Genomic DNA, 20,900 nt, shown 5'->3' on the forward strand with positions numbered 1-20,900 from the left:
CTCTCTCAAAGGGGCAGAACCAGAACGTGAGCACCCAGACATCTGGGGATGATTCAATTCCACGGCAGCTGCGACAGTGGGCAAGTTATTCCTTCTATGTTTCAGTTCTTCATCTGTATAATAATACTCACGTAAAGCTCTTTGGGAGAAGAGCCTGTGTTATAGATATGTACAGTGCCTGACCTAATAAGGCCCCTCTGGGCATTACTGTAATATCAATAACAACCATAGAAATGTAGGACTGGAAAGGGCCTCAAGAGGTCATCTAGTCTAGTCCCCTGCACTGAGGCAGGACTAAGTATGATCTACCATGGCTGACTGGTGTTCACCTAATCTGCTCTTAAAAACCTCCAAATCTCCAATGACAGAAATTCCACAACCTCACTATGTAACTTGTTCCAGTACTTAACTACCTCGTTAGGAAGTTTTTCCTAATGTCTACCCTAAATTGCCCTTGCTGCAATTTAAAACCATTGCTTCTTGTCCTATCTTCAGTGGTGCAGGAGAACAATTTATCACCCTCCTTTTTATAACTACCTCTTATGTACTTGAAGACTTATCATGTCCCCCCCTCATTCTTCTCTTCTCCAGTCAATGTATGCTTTTTCCAATGGGTGCATCCAAGGTAAGGGTATTACACTTACCGTCAAGTACACGTCATCTTGGAACACCTAAGAGCAAATGGGTGAATGAGTCCCAATCCATACCGCCACACTGGATTGATCAGCCAATCTCATTCCTTCCTTTGTAATGCTCATTTTATAAAGGCAAAACAATGTGCAGCACATGGCTTGCTCCATCACACTCTTAATGGCAGGACTTAACATCGATTGGAATCCTTAGTATTTACTGGAAATGTATTTACAACCACAAACCTTCAGTAAATTACCTTAACAGCCTTTAACTGTTGCTCTAATGGCCAAAACACTGTCATCAACTACCAAGCTACCATACAAATATATTCCTCACTATTCTACAGTGTTCTAGTCATCCCCGCTCTGAAACAGAGCAGTGGCAGATTTACTTTTATTATGCAGCTACATCAAGGCTTCTGCTGTCTCAAGCAAAACACGCACGCAGCGCAGCACGTGAAATCTCGGACTGACCTCCCTCTGCTGACATGCCCCATGTGGCAGCAGCCCATCACCAGCACTATACTGAACACACTGGTGGCAGCTGCTTCGCTTTCCCCCTCCTTTCCCATCTGTGATTGACTTTCCAGTCATCATATTTTCCTGTTTGGCAACCAGACTGAAATCTTTAAAAACACACACACACACACACACACACGGCCAAATTCATTCCTGGCATTACCCCCTTGACTTTAGTGAAGCCACACTAGGGTGAATTTGGCTCATAAAACTTTAATTTTTTCTGATACAGGACCACAGGATGCATCATTCCAGGACAGACATTAGAAGGGCTGGATGGAGGCTGAGCTTGTGGCTAAGGCAATGAACGAGGCTTGAAAAAATCTGGGGTTAAATTCCTGGCTCTGCTATAAACTTCCTGGGCAAGTCATTCAATCTCCCTGTGCCTCAGTTCACCAGCTGCAAAATGGGGATAAGAAATTGTTATCAATTACAGAAACTCTCTTTGAAAGGAACGGGGCAGGTCAACACCTCTCAAAAGTATCGTAACAGGTTTTCTGCAGACAGCACTACTTCGGTTTATGCTTCGTTCACATTTTTGAAGTTCTCTCTGCAACCATAAGTGCTAGAAGCATAATATTTTCTTTAAATGAGAGGTCAGTTTCTGGATCACCGTCCTGCAGCAAGAGTGGCCCGATAATAACTCCCTAACCTGTGGTGCAAGGGTAAAGTTGGTAGTATTTGTACAATGCTATGGTGACAGGAATACCTAGGTAGAGAGATGAGTATTAATGACACGTGTAGCTGGAGAAGAAGGACAGAGAGAAACAGTAAAAAAAAAAAAAAAATCCAGTCTTTTGTGTAAAGCTTTGTATAGAGGGATGGTGGGGGAGGGTGAAACAGACACAGAGGACTAGCCATCCCATTTACTAGTCATAACAAATGAAGTCAAGGGATATGCTAAGGGCTCTCAATCAATGCATTTAAAAGATGTGATATCATTGGACTCTGGGGTTGTTTAAATAGACAACTCCTGAGATTATCAGAGAAAGGCTGACAGGAAATAATAGGGGTAGAGTTTGGGGTTGGGAAGCTGAGATCATTGACTCTGAATAGGAAAGCCTTTGTGTTATGGTAAATGGCTAGGGAGAGAAAAATGCATCAGGATTAAATAGTGGCTAGGTGCACACATTAAATAGAGTTATTTCATACAAGGATGGAAACTCAGGATCACACTGCAAGGGGAGGGAAAGAAAAGACAACAGCGTAAAGGGAAGAACGAGGAGTACCTGTGGCACCTTAGTGACTAACAAATTTATTTGAGCATAAGCTTTTGTGGGCTAAATCTCATTTCATCAGATGCATGTCAAAGTGTAAAGGGAGAGCATTAGGATCTTCTTAGCATTAGCATTATTACTTAAGTGCTGAACAAGTGCTTGCCCTGCGTAGTAGTCTGCATGCAAAGGAAACAATCTTGCCACATGTGCGAGGAGTCACTTTCCTGTAGATGAGTGTGAGGGGAAAGAGAGAAAGGAGGGGTATAGCAAGGGGAGAAATGCCTAATTTCTAGCTGCCAAGTCAGGATAGTTATTCTCTGGTAGATTTTGGAATCAAGCCTGATCAGGGCGTCCCAATCAGGAGCTTTATTTCTCTTTGCTAATTAAATACTTGCGGAGGATGAAAGACAGCGTTACTGGGCAATGGGGCAACCTTTTTTGAGAATGGCCTGGGGAGCCAACTAACTGCACTGGGAAACAGGGGTTAGAAACATGCTGGCTTTGGGGCCTTGGTTTTCCCATTCCCATGTGCATGCTCTCCCAGACACACACAGGGTGGATTAGAGGGTAAGAGGCAAACGTCTGACATAAAGGGTCAGTAACGTAGGTCAGGCTGGCAAAGCTCTGGAGGGTGATCAATGCGCCCTGCTCAGAGGGAGGGTAATCAGTTATTTTATTTAGTGTTTTGTTATATAAATACACACACACACACACACACCTCTTGGGGAGGGGAGTGGAGGAGGGGAACAAAAAACAAAAAAAACCACACACACACACACACAAAAAGCCCCTCCTCTGTCTTTTGGCCCCATCCCTGCATTCTGACCAAAGGCAGAATCCAGTCAAAACAATGAAGGTTTGGAATCAAGAGTCAATGCTGTTGAAGAGGCATAATGTAAAGTAGAAAGTCATAAGCCTGTTGCACGTAGGTTTCCCTTTCCAGGAAAGTTTCTGCAAGAGGGCCGAACCATTGCTCAGTCAACCTAAATGGGCACTTTACTGTTAACCTCATGAGCTAGCACAGAATGGGCCAGTCTAGATACGATGCAAAATGAAAATCAGGTCTTTGGTAACAAGTTTATGGTACCAGCAGTGCTGATGGCTGCAACTCTGCCACCCCCATCCTTGGCTGGGAGTTTGTCAATTCATCAACATGGCTGCTGATTACTTGCGTGGCAGACCTCCAGGGAGGTACTTTACAAAGGATCCTGCAGTATTAGTAATCCAACAGATAGTGCTCTTTCTTTTGAGACAGTATTGGACCAACGTCCTGGCATGCTAAGGAGCACTCAGATGTCTTTTGGGCAAAACTGACATCCTGGTCACATGCGGCCATTAAAGATTCTGTGGTTAGCGCTGGTCAGAGAATGAATTTCCTTCCCCCATCCCACGCCCTCACAGAAAATTTCAGCTTTTCAGTGAAAAATAAATAAATAATGCCCATCCCCCCCTCCCAAAAAATTTCTGTCTGAAACCTGAACATTTAAATTCAGAAATGCTGCCATGGTGCCTCATGGGATTTGTAGTTTGAGTGACTCATCCCCCTTATTGTCTTTTGTGGGGTAGACTACCTGGCTGGACTACTTCTTCCTCCTGTTGGATCATATTAAAGAAGTTCTGTATTAAAATCACAAATGAGTTTGATTCCCCATAGTTTAAATTCCAGGGTATTACTCATTAAGAGGGAGGTCTCTTGGCTTTTGGCTGCTAATTGTGTTAGTACATCCTAAGACAGAGTCTGTTCTCAAAGCAATATTTTGTAACAAGTACTCACACACAGAGGACTCAAAGCAGTACTTTGTAATAACAGAAACAACACCCAGAGACTCCCCGCCCTTTTGTTGTATTTATCTCGCTTTGTTAACAATTGTGATTAAAACAGAGATAGAGGATGTATGTGGATGGATGCTTGGTGTGGATAATAAATGAATGATTAGGGAGGTGCCAGCCTAAGAATCCAGTGTGGATCGGCTGAAGAAGGCGTCAAGTGGAAACAACCAGAGGACCCCCAGAGGGCAGACTGGAATCTACCCAATAGCCTCAAGAATGGGAGAACCAAAGAACAAGATAACATCTAGCAGCACGGAGCCGTCAGGAATGTGCCATCTGCTGATTGATTCAGCAACAGCATGATGAAGCAATTCCCAGAGACTGGCATAGGAATAAATTCCTATAAAAATGGACTCTAGAAAGTGAGAACTTTGGGGTCTGATTCTGCAAACCAACTTCCAGGAGCGTCAGATGAGCATCTGACAAGGCCCTGCTCCCTCCTCGTGTCCAGGCCACCTAGCCAGTGGCTTGGCACGAGCAACTCTAAGGCTGGTAACTATGATAACAACCTTGCAGACGCTGTGTGTGTGTGTATGAATGAATGTGTGAATAAATATGAAATTGAATGGAATGTTATAGCTATAACTAACTGCTTACTGAGAGAACAGGAGTACTTATGGCACCTTAGAGACTAACAAATTTATTTGAGCATAAGCTTTCGTGAGCTACAGCATCCAATGAAGTGAGCTGTAGCTCACGAAAGTTTATGCGCAAATAAATTTGTTAGTCTCTAAGGTGCCACAAGTACTCCTTTTCTCTTTGCGAATACAGACAAACACGGCTGCTACTCTGAAACTTAACTGCTTACTATGATTCTTTCTGTATTCACAATAAATGTGGCATTTTGCTTTTAATAAGATCCTGCTGGTTTTTATTTTATTGGTATAACACTCCCTCCCTTCTTGTTGAGCCACCAAAGTGCATCATGGGAGCCGTAGTATGGCTGGGAACCCAGACCCTAGAGAGTGGGGGCATGAGGCCTCCAAACTACGACTCCCATGAGACAGGTTTCAGAGTAACAGCCGTGTTAGTCTGTATTCGCAAAAAGAAAAGGAGTACTTGTGGCACCTTAGAGACTAACAAATTTATTTGAGCATAAGCTTTCGTGAGCTACAGCTCACTTCATCGGATGCATACTGTGGAAACTGCAGAAGACATTATATACACAGAGACCATGAAACAATACCTCCTCCCACCCCACTCTCCTGCTGGTAATAGCTTATCTAAAGTGATCACTCTCCTTACAATGTGTATGATAATCAAGTTGGGCCATTTCCAGCACAAATCCAGGTTAAGTTGGGCCATTTCCAGCACAAATCCAGGTTTTCTCACCGTGTGTGGTGGGGCGGAGGGTGAGAAAACCTGGATTTGTGCTGGAAATGGCCCAACTTGATTATCATACACATTGTAAGGAGAGTGATCACTTTAGATAAGCTATTACCAGCAGGAGAGTGGGGTGGGAGGAGGTATTGTTTCATGGTCTCTGTGTATATAATGTCTTCTGCAGTTTCCACAGTATGCATCCGATGAAGTGAGCTGTAGCTCATGAAAGCTTATGCTCAAATAAATTGGTTAGTCTCTAAGGTGCCACAAGTACTCCTTTTCTTTCTGTGAAAACAGACACTTTCTGTAAAAAAAATCTCATTTAGCCAAAAACCCAATTTTCTGTAGACAAACAGTTTTGACAGAAAAATTTTGACCAGCCATACTTCTAGTATTGTTTGTGTGAGTAAAGGGGGTTTAAACTCTGGTGGGCTGTCTGAGTTGGAGGTGGAACACCAAGGAGGAGATAGGAGCGTATAAACTTCCCAGCACTTGAACATGAGATGTGTCAAACCTGCTTCTCTCTCTCAGCTAGGGTTGCCAACTTTGGCTGGATGAATTCCTGGAGGTTTCATCACATGACATTATCTTTAATTATAAAGATTAATTTTTAATTCCTGAAGACTCCAGGACAATCCTGGGGGGTTGGCAACAACCGTAGGCATCCAGGAGAGCCTGATCCTGCAGTTAGTGGGAGTTCTGGAGACACACAGATACGCAAGGAGCAGACTTTACAGCTTTTTATTACAAGGGCTAAATCTCTAGGGATCAGCCACATCCCATTAGGAGTTGGGGACGCTCATCACCTCACAGGAATGGTCCCAAGTTAGCTTTCTTAACTAATGTGAGTTTAAAAAGGGCTATGGATGAAGCACGACTGAAATCTACTCCGAGGAAAGAAGGAAGGAAGGAAGGATGTCATGTGGGCTCAGTGAAAATATTCCATATATCTTCACAAGTTAGCCATGAACTATATGACATTCCAAGTGGCCCCATAAACATCCTATTTATAACATTCCGTTTTTAGAAGTGTTTTCATCCTGCCTCCCTCACCTCTCCTGTCTGACTGGGGCACAGGACATCACATCATCTAACTACTAGCTGGGTTCTAGTTTCCACAAGTCCAGACTTCAAAATATGGCAGCAGGTCAGCAGCCACGTAGACTATTATGGTTGCCACTGCATAGCAGCCACTCAGAACTCCATGGCAGCAACAGGGATCAAACCCAGCTTTTCCTGATCCAACAGCACACGACCAGATCACTTCACTAAAAGGAAACTCACTAGCAGTACAGAGGCTACGACCCACACCTGAGCAGTTCTGTTTCTGTCCAGTAGAGGGCAGTGGTTTACATGCCAATACTAGCTTCTTGTATTTACAATAGTGTTGCAGGTCCTCAAAACACTGTACAGAAATGTTTATTTTTAGGAATAAGTTCATTGCTCATGCTAGGTCATATTCACAACTAACAATAGATTAATCATGTTTTGTTAGAGTCATCGTGCGTGAAACAGATTTGGTTTTTTTAATAAGATAAATAGATACATATGCAATAGAAGTCACATCATGAAGTCTCTTTTTATATACCAAAGAACAGAATGAGATTGCAGCTGCAGTTGCAAACAACCTTCCTCTACATTCAGGTCCATCTTCAAATCCCACTGCTGCTGCAGGGTCTTCCCAGTCCTTTCAATCTCTCTTCCCAGGAAAGTTTTTGCATGCTCCTAATCATTCTTGTTGCCCTTCTCCAAAAAACTGTGTCAAGGGTCCACCCCCACATACCACACTGATGGCAAGGAGCTTTTCTTCCAACAACATGGTCTGTAAGTACAGCTGTGCATACTGTCTTTGCTACACAAATAAGCCCCAGACTATTGGAATCAATGTAAGCCCTTCCATTGACTTCGATGGGCTTTAGATCAGGCCCTGAATACCACCACACCACACACATTTGAGCTGTAAGCAGGTTGTCTTTCACAGCAAGGCAATGCCAGTTGGTTTCAAAGTCTACAATGCACCCACATATACCTGTTTTCAAAGTCAGCCCTTGTATTTCACTGTTTGTGTCTGTTCCCCGCCCCCCGGCTCATAAGGGTTCTACAGATGTCAACCCTGCCACAGTCAGAGTGCACCCAGCGTCTGCATGTGTGCTGATAGCTATGGATACTATAATGCTGCACTGGAGGTGGTGACTAATTTCAGCTTCCAGCTTCACTTCTCTATATCCTGACATCATGGCTCCGATCCCTGACCTGTTAAAAAATGGACAGGTCTATTCAATGTGGTCGCACGTTCTTCCCACTGGAATCTCAGATCTGACATTATGTGCAGTGAACAGTATGCGAGGAACATGGAGGAAAAAAAGGACACCCAGCCCGCAAAACATTGATTCTTCTTAAATCAAAACAAATGATATATTCCTATAGGCTTCCTGTATGGATAGAGTTATTTATGGACCATACTAGACAGCTGAAAAATGCCAGAGAGCTGCAAGCTGTAAGCCGTATTGACAGAATGAAGGCACTTAATCTATTTTCCATTGGCAGTGAGCATGTATGCCCCACGATGTGCTAGATATCGTTCCTAAACATGGAGTGTGCAACCAGTGGGAGAGGTTTATGTATCCACAGACACATGGGAGAGCTGATGGAGTCATGTGGTAGAAAGGGCTGATCAGCATGAATTTGGGAGGCACCCATTATCCAGGAATGGTGACGTCACAACTGGGAACAGTCCACAACTGCAGGGAATCTTCCCTTCCCAATTGGGCATATCTCCCGTTGAGTGGGAACTGTGAAGTTTTCAGCAATTTGGAAAAAACAGGTGGCTCAATAAGAACTTAGGACAAAATTTTCAAAAGTGACTGATGATGATGATGAAGAATCATGTTTATTACCGTTGGGCCTAAAGATCAACCAAGAACAGGGCTCTGTCGTCTGGGCACTGAAAAGCACAGAGATGTAGGCAGTCCCTGCCCTAACAATCCGACAGTCTAAATAAGGGCTGACTTGATCTTTCAGGGAGCCAAGTGGAGGCACCTTAAAGGGGCCTCATTTTCAGAGAGTGTCTTTTTCCAAAGAATCACTAGACACTTCTGAAAGGTTTGGCCTGTAGCCTTAATTTAGGCAGCCATTGTTTAAATATTGGCTCTGCATTACTGGACTTTAAAGCCATGGCAATTTTATTTGTAGGAAACCGATCACTGGCCCAAATCTTCCCATCCTGGGCCTTAGATGGGAGTAATTCTGGGTGAGAAATTCCACATTATGGACAGAGAAATTCATTTCTAGGCACTAGTGTAATAAAAGCAAAGAACCACCAGACTGATACAAAGATTCCCTGATGCTCCCAGGTTCTCCAGTGACCATTACACCAGCTGAATACCCTGAAGAAGGGAGATAATAAATATAAAAAAGGGCAGCTCCAGAAACAAAATCCCCCCTGGATTGCTACCCACGGAGAAACAGGCATCCTTGTCCAACCTAGACAGCAAGATGTGCATTTACACAGTACCTGCTAAAAGGGCAGGTCTTTTCCACTCAGCCTCTGAAAATGCAGCTGAAAGGTAACATATATCTGCTTGCTTTGGAGAGAGTCTTTGACAAGAGAAAGATTGTAAGATCTCTGGGGCAGGCCCTCTCTTAATTTGGTGCTGCCCCTGTACAAACTAATACTATGATCTATGGCCTGTGTCATGCAGGAGTCAGACTGGATGATCTAATGGTCCTTCTTGGCCTTAAATTATTATCATTCATCAGTTTTAAAGAGCTATTCCTCCCGCTATACCTACCCACTTAATAAGAGGAAGGTAAGAAAGGGACCATTACACCAATGACCACTTCGATCTGGCTTTCCATGCTTCTGCCCAGTGGCAAACTGGCTACTTTTTACAGCTATAACGACAATTGGGATCTAATTTCATTTTGTAGCAAGATGATCAGTGTTATTTATTATGCTCTCCAGACAAAGTCCTGCTCAGATTTAATAAAATAAATGAGAGAGCGCAACCATGCATGTCCCCTTCATGCAAATAAGGGGATCTGGAACATTTTACATCAACCTTTTCAGGACTCTGACTCAAAAAGCTTTTGCATAAATGCATCCAGCCCCAGGGCAATATTAACATAATGGGGCATGATGGCGTTTTGGAAAGAAGCTGATTCCCAGTGCTAACAAGTCATCAGCTGGGACGGGAGGCTGTAAAAGCCAATCCTCAAAAATGCTCTCAGCCTGTTTTAATTCTGCTACCTTGTAACCATTGCTTGGCGTCTGGAAAAAGTTGTTGTAACGGTTATTGATTTGTTTAGACACTGATATGCAGTGGAAGAAGAATGGGGGGAGTTTCTTTCATAAATCTATTTTTATTAAGTTAATAAGAGGCATGGGGAAGTGTGGTCTAGCTTATAGATCACAGGACTGCTAGTCAGGAGATCTGGGCATCATTTCCAGTTCCGTCATGGACCTATGATGTGACCTTGAGCATGAAGGTCACTGCCTCTGTCTGTGTGTCTATTTCCCCTCATAGCCCCTGCCTTGTCTATTCAGGTGAGCACTTTGGGGTGGGGACTGTCTCTTACTATCTATTTGTACAGCACCTAGCACAATGGGGCCCTGATCTCTGCTAGGGCCTCTCAGTGCTACAGTAAGGTTACAATAGTGTCCATGATGTGGAGGGCATGAACATTCATCGATGGTCCCTCCTCTGAGATGCTTATAAACTGAAGACAGACAAAGCTTATGGGAAGTGGAACATAAGGGGCAGTTTATATACAAGCCAGTTACATGCATACGTTGTATGTATCATGTAGGAGTGGGTCTTTGAGAGGGCCTGAAATATGAATAGATAGAGCCTTGCAGATGAGCCCAGGGAGGTGGCAACATGCATCGTGGTGGTGGTGGGAATATGTAGAAGACGACACAGATGTGGACCGGCATAAGACTTGGGGGGACCTGGGCTGCATTCCCTGTTCTGCCACAGACTCCCTGTGTGATCTTTGGTAGGTCATTTAGCCTCTCTGCACCTCAGTCCCCCAGCTATAAAGAGGGGATAATAGCACTGCCCTGTGTCACAGGGGTATTGGGAGGATAAATCCATTGAAGCTTATGAGGTTGCTCAGACCCCATGGTAATGAGACCACGAACATACACCACTGAGAGGTAACCGTGCAAAAAGCTGACAGACAGGTGGACACAAAGCTGTGGGTATGGGTGGCAAGAAAAGATTACAGGTTGACAGGACTTCATTTATAAACACTACTGAGATCAGCAAAGGCTGCAGAATGGGCTCTTAGTTTGCAGCTTCACATGAGGAAATAATAACAGACTGTATTTATAGGACGCCTCTCCCCCAAGTGATATTCAAGGTGTGTCACACGACACAGCAATTAAAATCCCATAACATTACAAAGCCAAAGCCCAGTGCTGTGTAATATTCATTAGTATGTTTCTTATGCTTGTTTTAACCCCTTCTCAGCTGACCTCTTGGGGAAAGTGGGTATATGCCATGGCGGGGGCAGGAGGGATGAGGTGGAGCGTGTGGGTATCCAGTATCGTAGCAAGTGCAGTTAGGAGGAGGAGTGTCAGGGTAATTGTAGAAGTGTTTTCTAGTACACAAAGCAGGGACCTAGGAGTTAGATTCTTAGATTCCAAGGCCAAGAGACACCATTGTGATCATCTAGCCTGCCCTCCTGTGTAACAGAGGCCGGAGAACTTCCCCAAAATAAGTCCTAGAGCAGATCTTTTAAGAAAGACATCCAGTATTGATTTAAAATTTGTCAGTGATGGAGAATCTATCACAACCATTGTTCCAATGGTTAATTACTCGCACTTGTAAACATTTTAGCCTTATTTCCAGTCTAAATTTGTCTAGCCTCAACTTCCAGCCACTGGCTTGTGTTACACCTTTCTCTGCTCATACTGAAGAGCCCACAAATAAATATTTGTTCCCCATATAGGTACTTAGAAACTGTAATCAAGTCACCCTTTAACCTTGTCTTTGTTAAACCAAATGGATTGAGCTCTTTGATTCGATCACTATAAGGAACGTTCTTTCTCTGAACTCTTTCCAATTTTTCCATCATCTTTCTAAGAACTACAGCTGAAAAAGCTGCTATTTGCACAGTTCTCTGGCAATTCCAACAAATAAAAAAAATCATTTCTGGTCAAACGAAATGTTTCATTTTGACACCATCGAAACATTTCCAATTCTGACCATTTTAAAAAGAGAATTTTGAAACAAAATTTGTATCAAACTAAAAAAAAAAAAAATCAAAATGAAACATTTTGAAAATGTCAGAATGCAACATTTCAATTTATCTCCCCCCTTCCCCCCCCCCAACTGAAACAATTTTGTGAAACCGACATGAATTTGCGAAACATTTCGGTGTCAACAAATCTGAATTTTTTTTGCTCAAAAATTTTTTTGGTCCAAAAAAGTGTCACCTGGCTTAAGTTAGGACTCAATATCAGCACGGCTGCAGTGTGTGTCCTTGAGAAAGTCACACACCTCTCTGTAAAATGGGCAGAATGGTGCTTACCCACCTTTATAAAATGCTTTGAGCTCTCTGGATGCAATGACTAAGTAGTATTGGTTACTTTTATTAAAGGGTAATTTAAATGACCAGCAGGACTTCAGAAAGGAAGGATGGTCTTGTGTGTTAAGACACTGCTGGCACCCAGGAGATCCAAGTTCAATTCCCTGCTCTGCCACAGACAACCCTGTGTGATCTTGGCCAAGTCAGTTGATCTCACGGGTAGTAACGCTTCCTTTGTCTTTTATCTCTTTTGTCCATTAGACTGTAAGCTCTCCAGGGCAGGGACTGTCTGTCACTGTGTGTTTCTAGAGCACCTTGCACTATGGACCCCCAATCCTGACAGCCCCTCCACGCCCAGTGCCGGTAATACAAATAAATAATTTGTAATATTTGCTCCATCTAAGTCACTAATATCTGCTTTGGTCCAGTAAACAGCATTACATCACACACTGCATGTGCCATTTGTTTGTGAAAGGCCATTTAATATCACTTCTGGTCTCTTCCAAAGAAAAATTAATCCAGCTTCCTGTTATACTTTCCTTAAGTGCTGTTTGTCTTTCTTAAGTTCAACTTATATTTTGCCATCATCAATCTTTTATGTCCACAGTGGACTTTGCCAGGGACATGGGCCAGTCCTGATGTCATGATGCAGGCTTGATAGAGAGAGAAAAATTCTTTAAAGCAACGTTATGAAAGCCAAAGCATGAGGCAATTACATATCGTGCAGGAAATGCAGCCAACATAACACCTGGTCTCCAAGGATGGGGAGTTATAGATGTAAATTCCAGTGCAACGAAATAAGACTTTATAACCCTAGGTCCTCCCCAGTCAAATATTATGGCTGGCTATAAAAAAGGCCTCGGTATTTTTATGACCAACAAGTAGAAGAAGAAGGGAGCAGAACAGCCAGTTGTAGGGCCTCACATTGTCTGGCCGGCTTGGGAATCACATCTTCATACAGCATTGCATCATCGGTGTGGTGCTGCACAGACACGATAAGGAACACTTCTCTGCTGGTGGAGGAGTTGTGTTTGCTGACCTGATAGGGCTTTTCCAGCTGCAGCACAGGATTATAAAGGTATGTTCCTCCTTCCTCTGGAACATCAAGTGCTGGCAGCTGCTGGAAGCCCATGATGGATCAGAGTTCTGATCCCAACCATATGTCCATAAGGGGCAATTTGGATATAGCAGTGCAAATTCACAGCTGACATAGGAGACTCTCAGGCAACGCCAGTGGTGTTGGAATCTCTTCCACCAGCGAGGAGTTTGGCCAGCAATGTCTGTGGTGCCCTACATGGGGCCTGAAGACTTCATACATGTGCTTAAATGGCCACCAGTCAGGTCACATGTTGGCAAGAATCCACCAAGGTCTCTCTCAGGTGCCTTTGTATTCCCCTCCATGCAGACTACAACCTCTAACGCTCTCTAATTTCATGAGCAGCCATTAAGACTCCAGCCCAGGAAATGATGTATATTTTGCTAGATGCCCATTTCTTAGCGTTGAGCTGCATAGTTAGGGGCAGGGGAGGTTTTTCCCCGAGTGCATAGCTCTATGCAAGCAGGTCCCTTCCCCAGCCCTACTCTGAAACATAGTCCAAAACTGCAGAGTCACAGCTCACCGCCTTCTTTAACATCAAGTTCAGCTCAAGTGTTCTTCCCAGGCACGGCTGCTCCCCAGTTTCTTACCTCAGTGCTGCTCAGCCCACACCCTAGATCTTCTCTTCAAGGAGCCACTCCCACCTCTCTTATATCCTGGTGAAAATAGATGAGCCACCTGCCTCAATGAATCAACACTTAACCCTTTCCTAGCAGGATCAACCTCTGCTAACAGGTTGCAGTGACTCAGGAAAACCCTGCCAGCCCGTTACACTCCCATTTATCTCATGTGCTTGCATCAGGAGGGAAGAACAGGTCCTTTTCTTACTGGAGATCTGGTGTGATTCTGTGCCCCTGGTGCAGAAGTGACTTGTGATACACATTTTACATACTGAAGGTCTGATTCGTCTCCCATTTACACCAGTGCAAGTCCAGTGAAATGAACTGAGCTACACTGATGCAAGACCAGTGACAGGAGAGCCTCATGCCCCGTACTTTTGTTTAAAACATAGACAGCTTAGCCAACCAGCACAGATATTAATACTGCAGTATGAAGATAAACAGGGTGGAGTGCAATGGTTTGATTAGAGGATAAGAGATAGTTTACTCCCAGAATTACACAGCAACACAGTAACTTTAGGAGTGGCTAAGTACTCTTCTATAGTTGCATACTGTATCTTCACTCCCTTTGACCTGAAATTGTTAGGATTCTTTCCATTAGGATATCAACCCCAGCTGAGATCAGGTCCCCATTGTGCTAAACACTGTATAAATACACAGTAAGGCACAGTTCCTCCCAAAAAAGCTAATAGCCTACATAGGCAAGACAAAGGATGGGAGACAGGATCCGTAACTTCTGATCCTGATTTTTATATTCATACAGCACCTTTTGTGCAAAGGGCTCTCAAAGCACTTTACAAAGAAACAACACACAAAGGATCAAATCCCCCCCTACTGAAATGCAGCTGCCACTCAAGTGAGACAGCAGCTTCTGGACAATGCACAGCATCAACGCTCCATGCTGTCGGGCAGGATGTGAAGAAGCATATCATCATTACCCCAAGGAATCTGGAGGGAGGCTGTGAAAGTGTACAAGGTGAAATTTGGATAGGTCCCCAGGTTTGGCACCTGCCCCCTTACCAAGAGGGCCACAGACTCTAGAAAGATCAGGATCTTTGTTCGGCACCACTTTCCACAAGACAGCACTGGGCCTCCTAACTGCACTTCAGCAACACACGGCTACCCAGACACCCATGGAAGGGACGCACTTCTAGGGGGTTTCTAATCACGTTGGACTATAAAAATAAAACAACATTACGGTGCAGTTTCTTGTGTTAATACAGTCATATCCTGAATGAGCCAAATTCCAGCTAATGGCAACTCATGGTCAGAGAGGTCCTCCTGGGATTTGACTTCAGAGCGCAAGTCATGGCAGTAATAGAGGGAATGATGCAGCTAATTCAATAGGGGGCACTCTTCCCTCTCACTCAGTACAGAAGCCAATGCAGTGGGAGGACCTCTGTTGCGGGGGCTATTGTCTTCCTGAGGAGATGGAAAACTGAGGTCCTGACTGCTTGTTTTCATTACAGAGCCCACAGCACATTGTACAAAGAGTACAGGTGTTAGCCTCAGACTCCTGACCACACTGACGCTCTCCTATACAAACAACGATACTTAGTGCTGATCTAGCGCCTTCCGTGTGAGGATCTTGAGTATGCATGATTGGGCTACACCTTTCAGATCCTAGTCAGGTAGGTATGGTAAACATTATCACCACCATTTCACCGGGTTGGAAAACTGAGGTATTAAAAAAAAAGCTAAGGCCAATGTTTTCCAAGCCAGTCATTGACTTTTGGGCACTCGTCTGGAAACAGAGAGGCCCAGACCCACAAAGGTATGGAAGCACCTAATGCCCATGAATTTCAATGAGAGATAGGCACCTAAATACCTTTGAGGGTCTGGGCCTGAATTTCAGTGGGAGCCGTGAGTGCTCAGGACTTCTGAAAATCAGGCCCAAACGTTTCAAGATGGGCACCCAAGAGTGGCAAAACAATGGCCACTTTTGGCAACTGTGGCCAAAGTGACTCTCTGCATGACACTGGGCAAGCCAATGCGAGAGACAGGACTAGAATCCACGTCTAACTTCCAGTCCCAGGTACATGGTATCCCCTTGAGTGATATTTGTTTATAGCTTCCTTCATCACATCCTACCTTGAAAACATTGAGTAGCATTGCTGTGCACTATTAAAAGCTTAGGCATTTCACCCCAGAGATGGCTGTATTTCCAAGGGATGGTAAGGTGTTTTCTAAAACATATGGGGTTTGCAAAGTGCTGTGGGATCTAGCTGGATGAAAGGTGCCCTTATATGCACAAATCTTTATGGTTAGCCTCCAGCATTTCACACCCTCGTGCACACCATTTAAAAGATTTACTCGACTCTTGCTGGAATTCCAGAGCACAAGGGCTAAGTGAGTGCTCTTTCATTGGACAGTTAATGACATTTGATGAGTTAAAGGTACCGGTGACTCAGCGTTGGCAATTTATTTTTGTAGGAGGACGGTGCTTTGCTCCATTAACCTAAAGGCAGTCTCTATTGCTCAGTACACAAAATAAATCTGTCCAGCTGCTCAAAAGCCTAAATAAATACATTGTGTTTTAAGAGTTTAGTCTTTTACATTAGACTTCTTTAAAAAAATCCAATTGTTTAAATATATTAAGACCAAAGTAACAAGCCTAGTGGTTAGAGAATGGGAGTGGGAATCGGGGGCACTGGATTTGTTTAGTAGCTTTGGGCAAATCACACGGTCTCTGGTTGATCCTGATGTACTGCAGTGACAGGCACAGTACAGGAACCCAAATAGATCTAATCTCAGCCCCAGCATAAGCAGATGCAGCACCTATGAAATCTATGGAGCTGCACCCATTCACTGCTTGGCTAATTTTGAGTCATTCCCTCAGTTCCCCCTTCTGTAAAATGGGACTAATACTGTCTGCCTATTTCCACATCTTTGCTATGACGCTTAAGCAATTAAATGGGTTGCAGCCCAAGGTAAGCCCCAGTGACACCCATGGTCCTTTATGTTTGCTAGGTGAAAGCAATGAGAAGCTAGGGAATAGTTTTGCTGATGGCAGCCCAAGGCAGACTAGAGTCCACTTTGCTCTCCCAAAGCTGTGCTGGCTCTGAAGTGCTAAAAGCCAGCGGACACTTATTTTTTCACTAGAGTCAGCAGATCTTACTCTGAATTCACCCAGGGAGTGGGTCTGCCGAGTCAGAAGATAGCAGCTTCACACACCCACTTTTCAGAGCCATGCGATGACACACCGTTACACGAGTGCTGTCCTGAGACATCTTCAGACGGAGAGCACAAAGCAATGGGATTTATTTTAATAAGTCCAGAATGCGGCATAGCTGCTGTTCAGATTCTTTACAACTTACAGGAACTGTTTGATCTCAACGACTAATGATAGCACTTCGGTAGCCCTTTATGTCTTCAAAGCCTTTGGCGAATGTTAAATAATTAACGCTAATGACAAGGGGGGGAGCTTAGGAAATAAAACCAGTTCTACCAAGATATAATATCGCTGCACCTCAGGGCAAAGGTGTTTAGAGCTGTTCTTAAAAAGAAAGATAAGGGAAAGTTTAAAGGATGCCGCTCTTTGTGCGGACACTGGAGTGAATGGTAATGAAGAGATAGGGTATGTCTACACTGCAAAAAAGGTGTGTTCTTAACTCAGGTTAAAATAGTAATGAAGACATGGCAACTCTGCTTTTAACTAGGGTTAGCAGCTTGAGTTGAACCCCAGGGTGCCCTATTGGCTTTAACTGGAGCTGCTAACCCAAGCTGCCTTGTCTTCACTGCTATTTTAACCTAAGTTAACTAGCATGTGTTAGAAGAAAATTAAACTGGACTCAGTCATTCACTGTGAAGTATCTAAACTAACCTTTATTCCTTTGGCTGGTGTGTTCCTTTCCTGTGGCTGCTTCCTCTAAAAGGGATAAATCCCAGCCTCCCTTAGAAGACAGGATGGAAATGTAACCCCCTCATCCTTCAGTCCTCCTTGTTTCCAGTGGAGGACTGGAGATGGGTCTCTGGTAATGCTTGAAAGCCACTGGGTTGGAAGGATCATCGCTTGGAAGCACACACTTGCAGAGCATATAGTCATTCTGGCAGGTGTAAAGACACTAAGGTGCCTAAATGCCTTTGAGAATCTGGTCCTGAGCTCGGATAGTTTCCTTGTGCAAGGCACAGAAACACCAAGCACCTTCACTGGGGGCGGGCCCTGTTTTGAGTCTCTTTAACCAGTCAGGACATCCTGGTGGACAACATAATAATCTGCAGCACTTGGTGTGGGCCAAGTTCTCCGCTGGCGTAATTCCACTGACTTCCATGGAGTGACACCAGCAGAGAATTTGGCTCTGTCCCAGGATCCCATCTGAGGGTCTGTAGCTATGGAGCTGTGCTCTGCAGTGTGTGTAGGGGGTGGGGGCTCCCCTGGCCTGCAGAAGATGTGGGAAGAGCCAAGGATCTACATCTGTAGTGCTTATTATATGGCCATTGGTCCCCCTGCCCCCAAGGAGGTCGGTTCCCAGATGCTCTAAATCCTCCTTTGTCCTGGACTCCCCAGAGACACAGCGCCAGCTGGGGAAGGGGGAGCGGTAGCCCCCAAATAGACACTCCAGCTCACTCTGATCTCAGAGCCTCATTCACATCCCCACCCCTGCTGCCTGCATCCCTCCGAGAAAAGACGGGCGCGATCCTCGGCGGGCATGAAGCCAGAGCAGGGCTCCGTTGACTTGAATGGCGCTTCCCCGACTGACACCAGCTGAGCAGCCGCTGCCCTGGGCCTGGAGCCCTGGGCTTGGGCTTTGTCTCAGCGGGGCTCCTGGCTCGGTCCACGTGGCTTCCTGCAGCCCCGGGGCCCCGCTTGCAGGCTGCGGAACGAACGGGTCACAGACCGCAACAGGCGGGCCCCAGCGTCACCCTCCTGGCCCCGGCCCCCGCTCCCGCCCCGCCGCCTGCAGATCCTTGCAAATGTGTCCCAGGACCGGCCTCCACCTGGTCTGTGTCTAGCCGCCGCCGCCCACGCACCGCCCCTGCGGCTCCAGGGTCCCCACCGCCCGCCAGCGGCAACACGCACCGCAGATCAAATCCCTGCCGCCTGCATGGGCGTTTGCAGCCAGGAGCCAGCCCCGCACCCGGGGCGGCAGGTGCGGGGCGCTCCCCGCCTGCCGGGAAGCCAGGAGCCGGGTGCCCGCGGTGGGGGGGCTGCGCGGGTCAGTCCAGCTAAGCAGCACCGACTCCGTCCCGTCCAGCATCGCTCCCCGGGCTGGGCCGTGCTCGGGCGGCCGGACTGCCCAGGGCCGGGGTCCCGCTCGGGGCGGTGGGCTCGGGCGGGGCCCCGCCCTGCTTGGGGCTGAGCATCCCGCTGCCGAGGATGAGCCCCAGGCTGGCCCGGGCTCCCCGCACCCCGCCAGGAGCCTCGCCCGCGGCTGCCCAGCCCGGAGCTCCTAGGGGGTCACCGCGGTGCCCGGAACCAGCGACGCCCCGGATCCGAGCCCTCCCCCCTGGGTCCGCTCCCGGCTGAGCGCCCTGCCCCGGGGCGCCCCCAGCCCGGCACCCCCGGGCACCGTGGGCTACTCACGTAGCGTCTCAACTTCTTCTCCGGGGGCGACTTGCGCAGCCAGCCGGCGCACACCACTTCCCCGCCGCTCATCCCGGGCTGCCCCGCCGGCTCTCCGCGGCGCCGGCCGCATGCACACGGGCGGCTCCCGCCTCGCTACGCGCCCAGCCGGTCCTCCGCGGAGCAACTCCCCGGGCGCAGCGCCGCCGGGGCCCCCTGGAGCGCCGGGGTGAGTCGGGCGCGGCTCAGCCGGAGCCTGCCCTGGCCCCGGGTGGTAGCAGCCGGCGCCTCCGCCCCAGCCTCGCTCGCTGCACGCCAGGGACTGCTCGTCGTCTTCTCTAGAGATCCTCGGTCGCAGCCTGGGCTGGCTCCGCTGGGCTGCCGCACGCACCCTTTCAAACCCCGCCAGCTGTTCGGAGCTGGGAAGCAGGAAACCGCCTCTTGCTCCCCATACACCACGCCTCCCTCCCGCCCCGCCAGCCTGTTTGCAAAGATACCAGGCTGGCCGGGGTGCAGCTTCAGCTTCCAAGGCAAGGTCAGCGCGGGGATGCTCAGACACGGGTGGGGCTGGGTTGCGGCCCCCGCCCTCTCCCCGGCACGCAGAGATTTTGACCCGGCTCCCTGCGTTAGAGGGATTCCCGGTGCGACAGTAACAGTGTGCTAGATTACAACTAACGCAGCAGGTGACTGAGTGGATCCTCTGCCTAATGCGGGAGCCTGGCCTCCCATGGACCCCACTACCAGCTGCTTCAGAGGCAGACGCCCTGTAGCAGGAGGGGAGGGGGCATTCCCTTAAATTATCACCCCCAATAGGTCGAGGTTGGTTTGTGCCCAACAGCTGGAGAGAAATGAGGGAGCCATCGCAAACAACCGGGGGACCAAGCAAAGAGTCTGGACTCTGGGAGGCCTGTGAGGCCTCCCTGCAATTAGCAGGGGAGGGGATCGATAACCTGTCACATTATTGATTTTTTAAATAATGCCACAGCGCCCATTGAAAGGGGATATGACGGCTACTGGTGCCTGCTAGCTGGGTGTCATGTTACAGTGTATTATGTCCTCCCTGAAATTAGCAACGCCCTGTCACATCTGGAAATATTGTACCTTCAAGGGCCTGTTCCTGTTCCCATTGAAACTCCCCTTCACCTCAGTGGTAGCCGAATTCGGCCCTAAATCTTCATTTGCTCTCCCCCCACACCCCTTTCTGAATTTTTAAATGGTTATAAAGACGGTTGAATGGACTGAGAAGCTAAAAGATGGAAATGGCTCTGATCCTGATTCTCTGCTGCTGGGGTCTCTTGGTCCTACATACCTGCAGTGCCAAGTTAGTAACAGAGCAGCAGTGTGATCTAGTGGGTAGAGCAGAGCAGCCCTGTGCTCTAAACCTAGCTCTGCCTTAGACCTGCTTAGGCAAATTATGTCACCGCTCAGTGCCTCAGTTTCCCTTTCCATTCTCTAATCTTTATGGATAGGGACTGTCTCTCAACATGTTTGTACAGCACCTTGCACAAAAGGGCCCTGAGCTCAGTTGGGGACTGTAATACAAATAAATACTAATAATACTTGGCACTTATACAGCACCTTTCACATAGGAATCTTCAATCGCTGTAAAGTCAGTGATTAAACCTT

The 20,900-nt window shown here is 46.7% G+C and overlaps 1 protein-coding gene across 1 annotated transcript in view; it reads right to left on the bottom strand.

The window, feature by feature from the left end:
- GAB2 (GRB2 associated binding protein 2) overlaps positions 1 to 19,851 on the bottom strand; it is a 183,331-nt gene extending 163,480 nt beyond the window's left edge. The window contains exon 1 of the mRNA XM_074955580.1: positions 19,296 to 19,851. Within this exon, the coding sequence (XP_074811681.1) occupies positions 19,296 to 19,367 (72 nt within the window). The 5' untranslated portion in view covers positions 19,368 to 19,851. The remainder of the gene's footprint in view (positions 1 to 19,295) is intronic.
- Between the last annotated feature and the right edge of the window lie 1,049 nt (positions 19,852 to 20,900).

Source organism: Natator depressus, chromosome 1 (genome assembly GCF_965152275.1).
Source record: "Natator depressus isolate rNatDep1 chromosome 1, rNatDep2.hap1, whole genome shotgun sequence".
In the NCBI taxonomy this organism is placed as follows: Eukaryota; Metazoa; Chordata; order Testudines; family Cheloniidae; genus Natator; species Natator depressus.